This window comes from Pectinophora gossypiella, chromosome 2 (assembly GCF_024362695.1).
Source record: "Pectinophora gossypiella chromosome 2, ilPecGoss1.1, whole genome shotgun sequence".
In the NCBI taxonomy this organism is placed as follows: domain Eukaryota; kingdom Metazoa; phylum Arthropoda; class Insecta; order Lepidoptera; family Gelechiidae; genus Pectinophora; species Pectinophora gossypiella.
Window position 1 is genome coordinate 10084268 of NC_065405.1, and position 19194 is coordinate 10103461.

Sequence of the window (19194 nt, forward strand, 5' to 3'; positions counted from 1 at the left end):
AAAGTAAAGGTGCCAGTTTCCAGGTCAAAAAAAAAAAAAAAAACAACAACAATGCTTTTTTGGCGACATTATAGTACAGTTACACTTTGTAAACAATGCTTTTATAGGCCATAGAGCATACACTTTTTCAAAGAGTTTAATTATGTATGTACTTATATTAGACTTTTTGGTTATTTAAATGCCAGATTAAAGTAGAGGAGTAGAAAAAGTAATTAAAAGCATTCCGTTGAAATCCTCTATTCCTCTCTCTTTTACAAATAGGTGAATCCCAAACAAGAAAGAGACGGACTAGGTGCTCAGCGGACCAATTTGTCGGATTTCGAACTTGCTTCCCCTAAGTTTTACGTAATGACTTTTGTTTGTTTTTAATTTAATTAATTGGGACGGATTATCCTAGTTATTGCAGGGATTCAGTCAACTCGGCTGTTTACGGAGTCACGGGTCAACGATCTTTTATTTGGCCGTTAAACTTTTGCATAATTTACAAAACAGTACCTATAGGCCCATTTGTCTTTGATCGGTTAGACGAGAATCTTTTTCTGATATCGTATTTATAGAAAATGTCTAAATAAAAGTGAAATGCCGTGGTATACGTTGCACTTTTCGTTTGTAAATGTAGAGCATTGCTGAGTGATGAAGTGAGCTTATTGGTGCATTGGAAGGCACGTAATTGTTAGGTGAATTAAGTAGCATTATGGAGTATATTCAATGTTAATACTTTATATAACTGTAACTATACTCTACGGGCCCTTTAGGTCACTCACTAGGATACCATATAGCGTTACTATGGTATAAAATATAATGCAAGATGTACATGTAAGAATATACAGGTTAACAATACAATTTAGTTCGTATTGTTACCTAAAACTTTCTCGTGTCAAAATCAGAGAAATAAGTACGGTTAATTTAAGTTAGGAGAGTTTATTTACTCACGTACGCTACTTCTTTGTCTACCTCCTCGGGAGCGAACGGCGCGTTTGTTGTAACACAAAAGATAAATACCACCACCGAACAAGAGGGGTAATTGAGATAAACAGATGTGTATTCTACTCTATAACTTTCTGCCTCCGCGCGTAGCACGTAACAAAATCAACGAAGTTTGTCTACCAACTTACCTTCCCTTATACACTGCTCCGCGCCTCGCGACGAGGGCGTAATCTACGAACATTCCCATTATAGTCGTATGCGGAAATTATGGCTAAACTTTTACATCCTCGTTAGACTATAACGTGAATAGCATCTTAGTGGTTCCGCGGCGATTTATGCGAGTTGCTCATTATAATATTTTCTGCAGTGCTACATAAGCTCAAATGAGGCGATCAAGCGTTGAAGATGAACAGGCAGGGCTACGATTACAGCGTGCCCGCTTCGACCGCGTACTACCCCAGTAATAACCGGCCGCCGCAATACGACCGCGGCTATGGGCAGCTGCCGGCCGGCACGCTTTACAGCCCCACCGCGCACCCGCTCGCCAACTACGCCGATGTCTACGAGGGCAACAACGACACCACCCTCCGAGCCGAGGAGCGCCACTGGTACATAGAAAACCACAAAAACTTACAACCCAGCTATGAGGTCACTCATGAAACAATTCCCCAAGATGCCAAAATTAAAAAGGAGGAGGAGAAAAAGAGTGATTCGCTCGTCAGGAGATCGGAAGCGAGTCAAGCGAGACAGAGACGGAAAGAGGACCGTTGCTCGTGCGAGTGTTGGCCTAGCACTGACAATAACGCGGTGCAAGATAGTGCGGCTAACGAGGGAGCCAGATCGGTGTCTGGAGTGGATATGGTGGCATCGTACGGTGTGTACGGGAACCCGCAGGATGACGATAGTTCAGGGTTCGCGCGGCTCGAGAAGAGTGCTGTGTACGGACAAGGGAGCGAAGCTCCGGTGCAGGGTGTGATAGTGAACCAGCAGGGGAACAGTGCAGTGGTGCGGGCTGGGGCGGCGCCAGAGTCCGCGTGCGGCAAGTGCTGCCCATGGTCGACGCCACCCGCCGCCGCCAACTCTGAAGACTACTGTTGGATCCATTACTGCCGCCCAGCGCTCATAGTTTTGCTGCTACTGTTTTTTCTAGTCTTGCTGGGAGTCTCAACAGGGTTCTTATTGACAAATAACTGTAAGTATTTTACTTTATAGTCCGCAGAAATGTAGAGTTTTAGTTTACAATACAATACAATACAAATACACTTTATTGCACCAAACTAAAAATAAATAATTACAAAAAGTCAAAAAGTTTAATGAGTTAGTTATGGTCTAAATGTGTTCTAGCTCATTATTTTCGTTGTTGGTTTTCCCTACAGCATTCTATACAAATATTGACCTTTTGTCCTCAATCTTCATGTCTTTGGATAGAAAGGCCTAATCGGTAGCGGTATCTATACGCCAAATGCTTAACTCATGCACCTGCATACCTCTAATATATATCAGCATAAATGTATATTCTTGTTGGTCCGTACCTAATACATACATAGTCAAGTTGCATCCCTTGAGAAAGAAGCAGGGGGGTAGGACCGATTGCCATGCGTTGCGATTTAAGCGCATGTATTTTGTTTCATCCGCTTCTCACACGCTCTCTAGAGAATGTGAAAGAACTGTTTATCTTCCACGTCTTATTTTGCAGAAGTATTAACACTAACTTATTTTAATATAAAATATAACTTTCGTAAGTTTACAAAAATATAATTAATTTTTGTTAGAAAATTAGAGTCTTAAATTTTTTCAGTTTTATCAATAAAAACTCTATATTATTAGCATTTTTATGTAGCAGTTAAAATATTTTAAAATTAAAATGGCAAACCACTAAATCCACTATCGTACCCTGCATCAATCTATTTCCTGAAGAAAATAACTTCAAACAAGACAGGAAATGAAAAATAAAATTCCATACCATAAAACTGGTTTATTTTATTTTCCGCGTTAGGAAAGTGGCGTTCAAAAAGTTTTATGCAGCATAGACTAAGCAAAAAAGGGAGGGAGCAGGTGTAATAGGACACAAGAGTTTATAGCAGAAGCCAATGATCGAACCGATGGAATTAATCGGGTTAGAATCGGCAGCAGTTGTCAGTGCCTCACCGAATATTCACATTCAAATTTTCAGTTTACAATTTCAATCTGCATAAATTTCGTATTCTGTGTTTACTTTATTTTGCATAGTGCCGGGAGTGTTATAAAATTGATTCATATGGCGCTGTCGATTATCTATCACTTGTTGAAAGCTACGTCTGTTTTTAAAATTACCTTTCTAGTTAAATATTGGTACTTTCTAGAAAAAAGTAAAGTGGAGTATCTTAAGAAGATTTCCTTGAGATCAACTTACGCTAAAGGAAAATAGGTACCTACAGAATTCCATTTACTATGATCGCGATACACCTGACCACGTGTTTTAATAGTCAACACCTAAATTAAAATGAATCTAGGCGGTTGAAACTCGAAACCAAGATAAGTTTATTACACTTCCTTATTACTGGCATCATGAAAATAAAACTTTCCTGTACTGGAAATCTAATTGAAGATAATAATTCAAAAGACGATGTTTGCTGGTAATTATACTTTTAATGAGATGCCTTAAAACACTTTCGCATGCGAGTAACCGTTTTGCTGTGTACTTAATTGAAATAGCAAAAGAGCTCTATAATATGATAAAATAAAGTTGACGATTTGGTATTAATATTCATATGTATACAAATTCAAGCTTCTAATCTCCAATGGGATGGACAGAACCACAAGGCTACTTGCAGCCACTGATGATGCAGAGCCCGAAGAAGGATATTATGACGAACTGTATGGAGACAGGCAGGGCTTGAATAACCGAAAAACTATCGCTTAAAACGGTTAGCGGCACGTCATACCTCCCAATTACGAATCGTTAATTAACGATACCGTTATTTTCTGATACCGAAAAATAAAGGGACCGTTATTCTTAACGTTACCGAAATTGTAAATAAGAGGTACGAGTATTAAAGCTGGAAACGTCGGGAATTAGGTACGAGAACTGGCAACGTTGCATTCGTGTTGCATAGTGTTTTCGGTACCGAAATTACAGTTAGGTACTTATATTCAAGGCTCTACCTTTAAGTCATATCGATACCGTTATTTTATAGCGGTAGCGTAATCTTATACTTTCTTATACCGCTTTCAAACCCTGGTAGCCTGGTGGTGGTGGTGATCGGCTGATCACGATGACGATGGGCTCATCGTCAATTAAGTTAGAAAGGACTCGATCGCTCTGTCGGCTTTTGCGACATGCCCGGGAACACAAATAAAACAGCTGAACGTGTTATTTATTTTCCATTCACTTAATTAAAAATATTTATCTATATTCCAGTTCTCAGTTGACAGAGGAAATAAAGTTAAAGAATTTAATTCGCTACCATTTCTAATGATGTAGGTAATTAGAAAGACGAGTTTATAGAGAACTTTGCAGTCGTTTTCTGTCTGAAGTTTATATGACGTATCAAGTTAATTTTATTGAATCGAGCCGGGAAACATAAGTTAGAAGTAAGTATCACAAAAGGTACAACGTCACGAATTTTCATTTCATTTTGTTTGTATTTTATTATTTAACACTACAACATTACATAGCACACTTGTATCCCCTAAGGGGTAGGCAGAGGTGTATAGTATACACTTCCACTTTTCGCAACTCTAATTGTATTATAAAGTAGTGTATTAAAAGTGTATTTAAGTACATTATTATAGAGGTACGGTCACGAGTACACTTTGCAACCATGTCACATTAATTGTTTTGACAAATTAAACCGTAAGCCACATTAAATGTCAAATATGATAGTGCGACAGGGTTCTAAAGTGGATATATGAAAATGCTCATGACTGTACATAGATTGTATAATATTCTCCTATGAAAAGTACAATTTGTTCTAAGGAATGCTATTACATAATAGCACAGTAATTTATAGCCTACGCTCCCCCGTTTGCCAGAATATGTTATGAAATTCACACCAAAGCAAATTTAGTTAAATTAAGTCATGTTAAAAAAGAAACGAAATGTGGAAAGTTCACTCAAAATACTCATTCATTCACTTAAAAAACTCTCTATCATTCTCTAGAAAAAACCAAGCAATCGTCTCACAACCCCATCGCTCCATGAGTAAGTACATACCACACCAAAGTATACGAATGTAGGTGGCTCTGCCGTTCCGCTCGTTTTTCTCCTTGGCAGCACATTAATTTTAGTCGCACTCTAAGCGCCACACGGTTGGATTTTCAACTTAACTCTAACTATCGGCGTTAGGGACTAGTTCAAATATTCAGGAGGACCAGGATTTGTCTTGATAAAAATACCTTTGCGTTTTTATTTTGTATGATTTTTAGATCGATTTTTAATTTGTATTCTCCCTTGTATGTAGTCAGAAAGAATGTTTGATCGAGTACTGAATGCCATCCGATTACATCAAAAAAGTACTCGAAATTATAACAAGAAGATCGCTTAAATAAATGTGAAATTTTATTTTTTTCTAACAGAGGGGTTAAAAAGGCCGCACCGACACAATACATCTAAAAATCAATATTGTAATTTGAAGCAATATTTTTTTTTTGATGAATTGCTTCAATGTGGCCTTTTTAACCTCCCAGTAAGTACTTATTATTATAATAATAATTGAACATACATTTTATCACTAATAGTAACTCTAAAATAGGTATTAAAGGTCTATTTATTACACATGTTTTAGCTACATAAACATTGTGTGCTATTTTTGTTCGAAATTGAAGCGAAAATCAGTTCGACACTTCTTATCTGACACGGCCTCTTACGTCCCACGTCTAATTAATTTCATTATTACGAAAAAAGGGATCAACTACGTATTAAAGCTTATCTCCTTCACCTTAATTACTTTCTATCAATAATGTTCTTTATTTTATGAAAATATGGTATGTTTATAATGTTTTAGGTTTTTTTTATTTACCTGTACGGTCATGAGCATTAATATGTATACACTTTGGTACCATGTCACATTAACTTTTTTGATAAATTGAATTGTAAGTCTCACTAAATGTCAAATATGTTAGCGCGACAGAGTCCTAAAGTGGGTACATTATATTGCTCATGACTGTACGGCGCCGCACCGCAAAAGTTACACCATAGTTTCATCTAGTCGCAAAATCAATAGTTCGACGATGCAATGCAGCGCCACAAGGTATACTTAAATGTGTTGTCACCCTTACTCGCTTCTCAAATAAAAGTCATGAAACTTCCTAGTCGCTATCATGAATAATTTGTCACGTAATAACGATTCGACGGGGCGGGGCATGTGAGCTCGCGAGATCTGAATTTCGCCTAACTTCCGAAGCTGTCGATTAACTTTTAATTAAAGAAACACGAAATTTGCTTTGTTAAAATTCTTCTGGGTGACTTATTTGAGAGTTACATGACACTTTCGTTTAATTGATATCCCCATCATACATAACATACATAAACAGCCTATATACGTCCCACTGCTGGGCACAGGCCTCCCCTCAATCAACCGAAGGGGGTATGGAGCATACTCCATCACGCTGCTCCACTGCGGGTTGGTGGAGATGTTTTATGGCTATTAGCCGGGGCCGATGGCTTAACGTGCTCTCCCAAGCACGGAATCATCTTACTTTTTCGGACAATCAGGTGATTCAAGCCTGAAAAGTTCTTAACAAACAAAAGACAGTCTCACAAAGTGATTTCGACAATGTCCCCATCGGGAATCGAACCCGGACCTCCAGATAGTGAGCCTAACGCTCTAACCACTAGACCACGGAGGCTGTTAAAATCCCCACCATAACCTCCCCATTACATATCTATAGTTTATTCCAATCACCCAGCTTATCACCTCATTCGTTCCAAAATCCATCCATCTCCCGCTCATCAACAGCGACCCCAATGTCAGTAAATGCTGAGCACGAGCCACACGCCGCTGATCGTGCTCCTACTACTGGCACCACACGCGCACAAAAAAAATGGACAGCAGAAATGAAAAGATTCATATGACGTACTTGTGTTAAAATTATAAAAAATCGAAACAACAAATACCAATTTGTATTTAGAGGCAAGCTCTTCCCGTAGACTGAAGATTTTGTAATTGCCATCTAGCATCGTAATTGCCAAAAACACATCATTCGATTGCCCAACTTACCAACTGTTCAGGCAGACGTTGTCATAGTTCCTCAGACAAAATACACCATACTACTGATGCATGTAAATCCATAGTTCAGACGGATTACAAACATAGGCATGACCAAGTTGCAGCAATTGTACGTCAAAACCTAGGCTTCAAGTACAAATTCATAACAAAAAAGCTCCCGTACTATAAATGCCAACCAAAAACTGTACTAGAAAATAACAATTATATATACTATATTGGTACAGAACAAAAATCACATATTAAACAGTTCATTTCAATAGACCGGATATAACATTATTTGACAAGGCCAACCAGAGCGAATTTCTGATAGACATAGCTGTACGCAACACTCATAACCTACTTACTACTCACACTGAAAATTTAGCCGATCCTGCGATAGAAATCCTAACCCAGTGGCAAGTAAGAGCACCTATCATCGTATCCACTACAGGTGTCATATAGAAAACGGTTCAATTTGTCAAAAAAGTTAATATGACATGGTACCAAATTGTTTACACCGTTGTTGTATGCTCGCGACCGTACTTCCATTCACGCTTGCACTGCTTCAAAAAGTAGTCATTATGAATACGTGTCGCATTGTTAGGAAATTCTTATCGCTGAACAGATAACAACACTTGGCTACGGTCCGCGACACCCCTACTTCTTCGGAGAGATTATATGTATAAATAATAATACCAATAAAAACGTGAAAAAAAACCATTCCATTTCCGGAGAGAGAATATTAGAACAGAAATTGAAAAGCGCAAGATGGAATCGGTAATTTTATTTCTTTATAAAAGAGATTCTTATTCTAAAATGCACCATTTCATTGTCGATTCATTTCACGAGCACCCGATATTAGCAGGGAAGTTGGTAACAGCGTTGCAATTTTAACTATAGGCAAGTAATTTCACTAGCACAGCCCGGGAGTACCTTCGCAGTGGATTAGTTTTGTGCTGTTGTGCAGATCCCATTTAGGTCACCCGCTACAATACAATCTCGAATATTCAAACGAAAGTTCGGAAGCGAACTAATAACTGAGTCGGAATCTGCGGTCACCGAGGTATAGTGCAGGCATATTCGTGTGTTACAATATCAACGCCTACGTATCCACAACACTGTAAAAGTGTTAGCGCTTTACGAGTATTCGGCACTCCATGCAATAGATTGTCGAAAAGTCGGAACGATTCGTTCCCTTTTTGTTCATTTTTTTCGGGAGAATTAATTTCCACCGGCAGCGACATGGGACTGGTTCAGTTCAGTCACGTTCAACTTTAGCTTTTGAAGCGGAGTTCGAATGGCTAATCGATCGATTAATTTTCACGCCATTTGAACGCAGAATTCCGGTAGAATGCTAGTTCCTCGATCATACGTGATTTCGTCGTCAGTTAATAAAGTTTGCTGGAGAAATTTTTGTGTCATAACTTTTACTGGTTTGAATTTAATAAAATTTAAACCTAAGCACTCTTTTTTTGTAGAAAGTGTACCATAACATAGCATCACGCTTATATCCCCGAAGGGGTAGGGCATAGGTGTACCTATAGTAGATGCAACTACTCCTTGCCAGCTATGTTTAAGTTAACTGGGCACAAGTCCTGGAAACCACGCGATATCAATAATATCTATAGTCAAACATGAATTAAACTCAAAGTCGAGTTCAGAGGCTTAGAGCCCGAGCTGGCATTCGAACCCGTCACGATGTAGGTAAGTCACGCATTCTCCGAACTGAGCTTTATGTAGAAAGTTAATTAGGTACTTGACCGGTAGGTATTCGGTATATTGAAAATTATGAACACATTTAATCCCAATGACGATAACAAAGCCAAAGCTTTGAATTCTCGCAGCATACAGCTTATACGCTATAAATGGTCGCGCTAAAATAACCACCATAAATCTTATTTATTGAATTTCGCCAAACACGAAATTAAATAGACATCGGGTGGTATAAACACCAACGATTCGAAGCGAGCGTTTCAATCGAGAGATACGAGATTAAGTCCGGTGCGATCGGTACAGGAAACTAGAGTGAAATCGATTCACAACGAATCGAGCAGAGGCGGTTGTTATGGCGCCGCAACAAATTGAAATTGATATCATCGGTGGGCAGCAGCGGGCGGCCGGATATTACGAGTGTCAAGCACAATCACGCACTAACCCACCGCGCACCGGCGGTGGCGAGGTGGTTCCCGTATCTAACTGTTTGTTAACTCTATGGATCTATGTCAAGATTCTTATCTGCTAAACGACTTTGCACAGAGTTTCGAGAAAATGACTCGATCACGCGCCGGGTGGCCTGCAACATAATAATATTCACAATGTTCTGCAAAATCTTCGTAGACACAAGCTCTGTCGCTGGTTGCTGACGCCCACGGTCCAAGGAAGGCAACCCCAAGACATAATTCAATACCCTTTGTGAACTTTTTGTGACTGGGTGCTACTTATTAAGGTAAAAACCTGCGTGTCAGGAAGCCGTTAGTCATATTCATTATCGTAGTTTAAATTATAGCTTCATACCCGATTATTGTATAGTGCAGGATACAAAGCGTGGCGCTGTGCGTGATTAATAAAATTTAACGTAAACCACTGCTGACATCTGATAATCTGATAATAGTTAATCGATTATTCTGATGATTTCCATTTTCGGCGCGTAAAACCATATTATGATAACATATAGGTAAATAATGATTTATGATGCTAGATGTTTTTAATGAAATATTTCCAGTTATTAAAAAGGCATTAGTGAATAATATATTAGCAATTCCTTCTTAAGCCCATGAGATTGCGAAGAATAAATGGAATTTGCATCGAGGTTTTTCCTATCCTAAGTTAAGTGTCAGTGTCCCTAACATTGTATGCAGCGATCGGATTCGTTTAACACGTGACTGGGCACCGGCCGTGGTTTAATGGCCTCGTATATGTAAAGGACAGGCGGACTACGTCCAACCAATTTGCAATAAAACAATATGGTGCAGACCCAGCTTGCGCCGTCGCCAGCCTTTCCAAAGAAACTATGAGGCAGACGACACGTTCCAAATAGGAACGTGGAATTCTTACAATATGATACCGCATTTCTGTAACATGTATTGTAGTAACTGAATATATATTGTGTAGTAAAAATGTAACCCACTTCTATGTTTTTTTGTGGCGATAAGGAAAATCTGGAAATATTTTAGCAAAAAGAAAATCTGGGAATGTTTAGGTTTCTTATCAAATCATCCCAGACGTGTAATTTTCGCGTATCGTGTATTTGAGGATAATCCTTATGTTATAAGATATTATGATGACTTATAAATCACTGAGCAGGAACTGCAACAGCTCTATTTCACTAGTACACCATGGTGGCGTCACGACCGTTGCGCCACCAAACAAATGTATGCAGTTGTGATAAAGAGTACCTCATCTGGCTGCGGTTACAATTTGTTGCCGGGAATCGAATCCCGAATGATTTGTTGCTGGTGCAACTATGATGTCCAAGTGAGAGAGCCTTAAGTAGATTTCTAAATTCCTACATACATCAACATAGTACAGGCGTGGCCAAACGTTGTATGAAAGAATGATTTCCTAGTGTGTCATTTTCTTCGGCTGTATGGGTATATATGTAGTTATAAGCAGGTATTTTGTATTTGTTAAAGCAGCGAACCCATTAACGAGGGCCTTTGTGTCGCTTTCCCAAATGTTCCTTGTTCATTGTACTTATACGTGTGGAACTTTCAAAGTGATAGTGCCAAGTTAGCGGTGTGCGGACAATGAAAATTAATCACTATTAAGTGGTAGCTAACTATACACACAACCCGAACAACGATTACGTTAACAAGAACCAACCGTCACTTCCCGTAGAATTGGCAATATAAAATAATAATTATTCAATTTAAATTTTATTACGTAAATGCAGAACAAACCAATTATAATGTACTTATGAATAATCGGATTAATTTAAATATTCATGAAAACGCACTTTCAAGTTTATAATGACACAGTAAATATACCTACCAACTTATTTTGAAAGCATTTAAATAATCTCTGGATCCGACTTTCAATTTAAAAGAGAAAGGCTAGGAAAAGGAAAGGATTTTAGCGGATTATGTTTTTCTTTTTCTTAACGGCAACCTTCATAATTTAATAAAGGTGGGAAGGAGTGGGCGGCAACGTCGCTTGTGCCTATAACACCGCGGGTTGATGTGTGGCAACCTTGAAAATTACCGGGTCTCGTATGAAACAGTTGCGTGTTTCAGTTACAATGGCATGTAGCGCCCTAGTTATGCTACACTTATTTCCACAAAAATATCGTGAGAGAAAATATATTTACTTACCTAAGAACGCAGCTGAAACAAAGGCTAATTTTATACTATCGTGCTACTGAGTTCGATAGAAGAAAAGGGCTTTGTTTTGATCATGTGATAAAGAGCAGGATAATATTATATTAGAATGGGACAGGAAATATACCTACTTTATATTAGATATTTGGAGGTGAAGTAGACATTTCGGTGATATCACAAAGCTTACGATCAAATACAAGATAACCTATAAAATAAAAGCTATTACTCGAGAAAAAACAACTCTATCTCGTGTCCATAAATGCTGCTAATATTATTGTTTGAAACTTCGCACATTAGGGAACCAGTAAGTATATATTTGGACATTTTATCTCGAATACTTGGACATGTCCTTACAATGTTACGTGATTCGTGGTGTCTGTCCCTTCCTTATTTTCATAGGACAGCAACAGATACTTGAAAGTTCTTGTCAAAAGACTTGAAGTGTTACTGCTTGGAAAATGTCGGCATGCTAGGCGTGCGTGACCCCTTGAATCCAATTTACTTCGTTTATTTAAAGCATGTTGTACTGAATGTTCACTTTGCGGTCTTTGTACATGTAACTATATAAAACTATATTTTTCAGCACTGATATCAGATTTTAAAATAAATGTTGTAAATATTAAATCAAAAGCTTTGAATTTAAATTCAGAATTGCTTTTATACTGATTTTATTTTGGCAAAATGGTTAGCAAACGTGTTTTCACAATTTCAGTTAGGCACTTACTACTTCAATGTTCCATTTAATTTTATTTTATATCTAAAAACATAAATAGCTTATAAGTATACACGTCTCTCTGGTTGGCACGGGCCTCCCCTCAATCACCCGCAGGGAGTATGAAGTATACTCCACCACGTTGTTCAATGCTGTGAATTGGTAGAAGCGTTTGAGATAGCAGCTCGTGACCAACGTCCCTTCTAAAGCACGGAATATTATATTCAACTTTATAAAGCGGTTTATTTAAAAAAGTACCTACCTAACAGTTTTATTAAAAGTATACTAGTTATTGTAAGGTTGCAAAATGGAATATTTCGATGTGTATGTGGAATTTGTTATTAAGAAAGCCAATCTAGGTAAGTAATGCTACTGAAATGTTGATATACCTACCTAGTATAAGAATACAGGGTATATGATACCAATAAGCAAATGGTATTTGCTTGCATTCGTTCTACCTTCGGCACAATGCACCGAGTTGCATCTACGTGTTTTGCATGAAGATGTGCGATGCATTCGGTTTACAGTACAAATATTTTCAGTGTTCGTATGCTACGGTCCGGCTTGGTAAGCAGAATGGGACGTGATCTAATATTTTCCATATAGTCCCAGAATATATATTGGTTGGACGTTATTTCTGGAATACGCTTATTGGTCAGAAGGAACGGGCTTTGAATTTTTATAAAGATATCAATTTATTTTTTGTCGATACAAAGCTCGGTTGCGATTCCCGATGGCGACATTGTCGAAATCACTTTGTGACACTTTCCTTTGTTTGGTAAGGACATCGCTTGAATCTTCAGATTATCTAAAAATTAAAAATTTTGAAAAAACCCACGACGGTAAAAATCTCATCGAAAAAGAATAAAATAACTCAAAACCCCCGACTTAACCCAATTATTATGTAACGAAATATTATATTAGACTTAAAAATACTTTCTAAAAAAGAGTTGATATCTCGAGACATCGGTAATTGATATATTTAAGTACCTAAACAATGAATATGGATGTTTACAGTTTTTTCCTAACGTGTCTGTTTCTCGAAGATATACTTAAATGTAGCGATAATAATTTTACCATAATACATAACCGAGGAATATCCGTCGGGGGCTTTTTGCGACGATTGTGGGCATTTTAGTAACTAATTATTGTTATCAACTTAATTTTCACAATACTGAAGTTCATAAAATGTAGTTGAAAAGTAACATTAAATTTTACACATCACAATATTTTACAATATAAGTACTTGTATCTACCTAATGTTAAATATAATATTTTATTTGCTAGTTTTCGATCCAGATGTCATGAAGATAGAATTTCTGATATTCAAGAAATTAATATATTAATTATAATTAGCAATAAAAATAACAATAAAAACAATACCAGCTTATTATAAATAGAAAAATTGATATACCTTTGATATGCCTGTCCAATAATGAAAGGAAGTTTTGTGGCACATAATTTATAATATTGGGTTGATTGTATTGGTTGTAAATTGTAATGAAAAAATATATCCCAATGGTTTAGGTTGTGCCCTGACAATATTTTTTCTCATATATAGATATATTTATAATGGCCAAGTATGTTGGCTCAACTATGCCTGATGGTAAACATAGAGAAACACTATTTTAAGATAATAAGTACAATATAATATTATTGAACACGTTGTAATATACGTTTTCGTTTTGTTTCAGATTTACATTATCAGCCAAGACCACCAGCCCCCGAAGGTAAATCTTCTTTCTCTTAATTCTACGAATAAATAATTCTTAACTTTAGTTTAAATGTAATCTACGACTAAGTCAATATTACTAATTTATTTTTGTTATATATAAAGAAAGGAATCATATTATTTTGTCTACAATTTTAATTCATGGTTAAATACTAAATCACAAATACCAAATCAGTGACAATGTGGACAATGTGGCCTAAGATAAAACACGGTTACATACATGTCTAGTAAATGTTTAAATCTCTCTAGCTTTCATAGAGTTAGTGAATAGGCTGAGAGAAAAGCCAGTGAGAAGAGCATAAAACTCAAAAATCAAAAATATAAAAAGTGATATTCGTACTGTGTGATATGTCTTTAAGTGAAAATTAAAATTAAAAGGAATTAAAAATGTTTATTTTCTTTAAAAGTCGATTTATTTACAATACAAGGGGTCGGGGTTTCTTCTTAAGCAAGTAATTAGTTTGAATTTTGAGCAGAAGGATCCGCTTTTCCATAACTTTTTTTTTGTTATGAACTAATTCTGTATGTGAGTTTCAATCCTTCCTGTCTGAGCAGCATCATATATACCGAAGTATATTAGAATTATTTTGACCGACGGTAGGTATTTTTAATTTCCAGGTTAGATGTTTATTGTTGATTTGAATGTTCGGGTTTAGTACTTTTTTTCACGGCTTATCCGTTAATGGACAGTGCTGAATTCACAGAATCAAACGTTAAAGGATTAAATTCTTCAGCTGGTAATCAATTTTCCATTCCGAAGCCCAAAGAGGCAAACGTCAAAGGCTTATATGGTATTGTGTTGGATAAAATAAGAACAATTGAAAATCAGACCTTTTCCCAACTGTTTGTATTTGTGAGAAGAAATAATATTTCCTTTAGTACTGTAATAATATAATTGTGTAATAGTCGTTCAAAATTAGGTTTTCATACCTAGCAATTTTAAAAGTGCCTACGTTTGGTGAATAAATGGTACATAATAGGTAGGTACTTACTTCATAATTTCTGATAATGATGAATTTTCAAAATCTCAAAAAAGAGGTAAATAATAATTAATATTTATTTCAAAACAGGTATTTCTACAGGTACGTACTTATCGGCATTTAGCATTACATCATAATTCTCTTCGTTCTCATTCCTTCGTCGCATCCTTTGACATTTCTCTAGTAGCTTCCTTTCGCAATTTCACACATCGTATCTATGGGGAAGAAATAATTCCCATAGGAGCAAATAAATGGCTAATATTGTGTTAGGTGAGATAAGGGTAATACAAACCAAAAATATTAGGGTCCCAAAACTATGGACAGATCTTATCTGGGATTTTGTACGTTTGTAAATGGAATTAGATGTTTTTGTTACCTACTTATTTAGGGATAAAGAGCAGAGATAAAATATCTTTATGAGTAGAATTTTGCATTTATTGTTAGGCAATGCTTTTACTGTTTTTCAGTCTTAATATTAGGCAAGTAAGTAGGTATATGGTTTATTTAATAAATTACTTACCATTTTTTAATAACCTACGAATGACTAAAGTAGATTGTAAGATCACGGGTTTGATTCTAGACTCGGGCTTTAATCTTGTGTATAAACAGTGCCCTGATTTTTAAAAGTGTGATCATCATGATGTTTTAAAAGTGTAACATTATTTTATAAATAAGTCATAACGCTTGCTTATAAGGAAATAAATAACTAAAATAATTTTGCGTGATTTTGGACCACATGAGCACTCACATAAGTTACAGTTGTGAGTACAATATGTGGGGGTGACATGCCAGCACAGGCGGAGTCTCAAGCCAACAAAATTGCTTAGTGCGACTCCGTACGGCGCGGGCTTATGCGGGCGACGCGAAGCCACACATATATGTTATTATTTCTGGCTTATTCCTTTGAACGTATCCTCAGCTAATGAGGCCCCGTGTTCCGATGAATTGCGGTTCCTTAATAACTACCTGTTCGCAGTCAGCTCACGTTTGGAAATATTTCATTACTTTTTGTCTAGGGGTTCAGGGACGCGGAGGTTTGTAATAACGTCGAAATATTCAACTACAGAATAATGTAACAAAAAGAAAATTTTCTCAAAGATATTACAATATTTCGTAGCGCAGCATTTGTATGCGAAGTCGTGGATCGTGATTGCGTATCAACTTTATTTTGGCTCTTTATAAAGCCTCGGAGAGAGCTTTATTGAATTTAATAAACGTGCTCCTGTATGGAGGCTCTGTCTGTCGAAATGTCCGACCCGCATAGCGAGGAATTTATGTTTAAATATAGATAATTTAAACAGCTCGCGACGGCGGCCTGAAAAAGCGCCGCGGTGAATTTCCTAATTTTGTTCCATTCACGGCGCATCCGCCATCATTTTTATCTCCCCTCCTGTCTCCATTTATCTCGGCTTCTCCTACAGCGATTCGCGTTCTAACATTTTGTTTGTTTCTTACGAAATTGTTATTTCCGCCTGCTTTCTTTTCTTTAAGCGGATTCGTCTACAGCCTTTATACAAAAGTCAAGGAAATGAGTTCGCGGCTGGATTCTGATGCTTGACCTCTTTTTAGAATAAATGTAATAATGAAAACAATTTGTCGCCTTTGCGGATGTTATAGCATTTGGAATCATGAAACGTGAATAATTTCACATAAATGAAATTGGCTTTGACGGGAGATTCATATATTGTAGGTATTGTACCCATTGCGTTGTCTAGGTGCTGAATGATTTCATTCGTTGCTTTCAGGGATCGATTTCGACTTGCTTATTTCTCCATTCAAGATTGCAATGTGCTGTATGTGATGGATAAAATAAGAACAGATGTGGATTACATTTAATATATCCACCCAGAATTTAATTTTACATAAAGGAAAGTTTATTTGCGGTGCTTCAGATTATACGGTATACTGAAGGCGGCTGAAACCTTTTTTACGAGTCGATCCTTCCCTCGCCCCAGCATATGTGATCATATTGAATGTGAAGGATGTAAGCGGAAAATTAAAGGTTCCCCTTCGCAAAACGCAACAATGAAAATATTTTGTACAAATATTACGAGTACAAGACACTTTTATTTATATTTCAAAGCAGTTATTTAGGTGTCGTGTATATTAGCAATGTCTCCTGGAAGATTGTGGTTAGAAAAAAAAGACCTCGAAAATAATTAAAAGTTCGCTAAAGAAAAAGTAAATAACTTGCACTATTATGACGCTACCCACAAAATGTATGCAGTTGTATAAAGGGCACACATAACTCGCACAAAGCCTGGCTATGTCTATAAGTACTTCTAACTTTTAAATCGAGAAGAAAATTGTAAATTAACTTCTGCCAAACCACTGTATGAGTTCGAGCCCGACAATTTCTGCTCAGAATTTTAACTAGGCGATAGAGATCGGTAATCCCTAAAGCCTGCTAACACAATGCTGTGGCAAAGCGGATGTTTGCGTCTTATTTTAGTCCCTCTTAATAATTTAGTCACGGCGCCGTCTCCCCAGGTAGAAAATTGGAAATTGTGACATTCTTCGCGGAGTTTGTCTTGGAGTCACGTCTGCCTCAAAGACTTTTACATCCGAAGAGTTTTGTATTAGGGCTATTCATGGTATGGTAATAATGTTCTTGTGGGATTCCTGTGGCATAGAACGCGTTCAGCTATATTACTTCCCGGGCATACCTACACATCGTAAAAACCGCGGAGGCATTGTGTGTCTTTTCTAAAACGATAGGCCATACTATACGGGGTACCTATACTGTTCGTCAACGTGATCCAACTTAAGGCTTTGTATCAAAACTTACTGCAATGTGTCTTATGACTTTGTGTATTTATAATATGTGATTTCTCTTGTTGCAGAAGCATGTGAGAAGACGTTCTGCCGGTGGGGTGCAGAGTGCGTGTCTCTAGGGGACGGGCGGGCCCACTGCGCATGTCCGACCAGCTGTCCGGCGTCGCAAGCACCGGTCTGCTCCACAGCTAGCCGCACGTACCGCAACCACTGCTATCTGCGCAAAGAGGCCTGCGAGCGCCGGCTCAACTTACGAGTCAAACATGAAGGCGAATGCGGTCAGTATAACTCTACTAGTTACTTAGTACATCCAGGTACAAGCGAAGTCTCATAACTCTGACGAGTAGGTTTCGTGTAAACTCAAACTTGTGATTTTGGCTTATATAGACATACAAGGTATATATGATATAAACTTCAGCCTGGGGTTTTATGATGTCGATCATAAACGATAAATGAACTTCAACTGTAAAAAGTCGGAAAGTATTGAGTAAATACAAAATTGTAGTGACTATATGCTGTAAGATTACATTCTACAAGTGCTATTCAAAAGAAATGTACACTGCAAACTAATGACCAAGTCTGCATACAACACAATGTTGAAATTTTGTCGCCATTAAGCAAAAATGTTTAGCCTGATTGAAGGGTACGAATTGTGACACAAATTTTTAACTGCTTTGAAAGCTGTAAAACTTGTTTATGTTGATTAAATTTGAAAACTTTACTCTCGAGTTTTGACGGACGCCGTGCTGTGGACATTTCAATAATTCATTATGAAAATGGACTTTATTAGAAATTCAGCATAAACGGTAAAATTAAAAATGTAATAAGCATATCTCTGTGCTGTCTCACAAGTTCACGACTACATCCCAATTAGGGTAGTCAGAGGTACTATCGAAAGATGAACTAAGTACACGCACCTCACTGAGCTTTTTGTTAGACCAAACGTGATATTGTGATGTCGTCTGTAATGTGATAGAGCCACAAATTCATTTAAAACAACATCTTTTAATACGTTTGTTTTTGGGTAAGTAAATATTATTTATCATATTATAAAAGAAACACAACAAGATTTCTTGTTAAATAACAAATTGCGACATAATCTTTTCGCAGTAGGCGGAATATATTTGTGATTATATTTACGTTTATATTATGAAAGGGCTTTTACTCTAGCTAGCTCATGAAAAATGCCATTCATCTCTTTCACTCCAGTCATCTCATAAAATATGTGTAGTGACGCGGTTCACGGCTACGGCGGCTGTAACCACCTAGTTCAAATAAGTATAGTATAATATACCATCCCTGTAGCATTATGTGGTAGAATAAGAAAGCAACGGGAAACAAACGGGCCCAATGGACTTGCCTCAAGTTGAATTGAATCGTTAGCTAGCTGTAAAATGAAACGTATTACGTCGGAATACATTGGGCATAAGTACACCGGAGAAAAAAACTGTTTTGTAATCAAAAACGCTTTTAAAAGTACCTAATATACATTATAATATATGCAAGAAAGTGAGTAGAACGGAACGTAAGATTGATAAGAAAGAAGGAAACAAGTACTATAGAA

The 19194-nt window shown here is 37.1% G+C and overlaps 1 protein-coding gene across 1 annotated transcript in view; it reads left to right on the forward strand.

The window, feature by feature from the left end:
- Window positions 1-1294: 1294 nt before the first annotated feature.
- Window positions 1295-19194, forward strand: part of LOC126374488 (agrin-like) — a 64064-nt gene continuing 46164 nt past the window's right edge. Inside the window, exons 1-3 of the mRNA XM_050021160.1 lie at window positions 1295-2119; window positions 13838-13873; window positions 17699-17908. Of these exons, the coding sequence (XP_049877117.1) occupies window positions 1333-2119; window positions 13838-13873; window positions 17699-17908 (1033 nt within the window). The 5' untranslated portion in view covers window positions 1295-1332. The remainder of the gene's footprint in view (window positions 2120-13837; window positions 13874-17698; window positions 17909-19194) is intronic.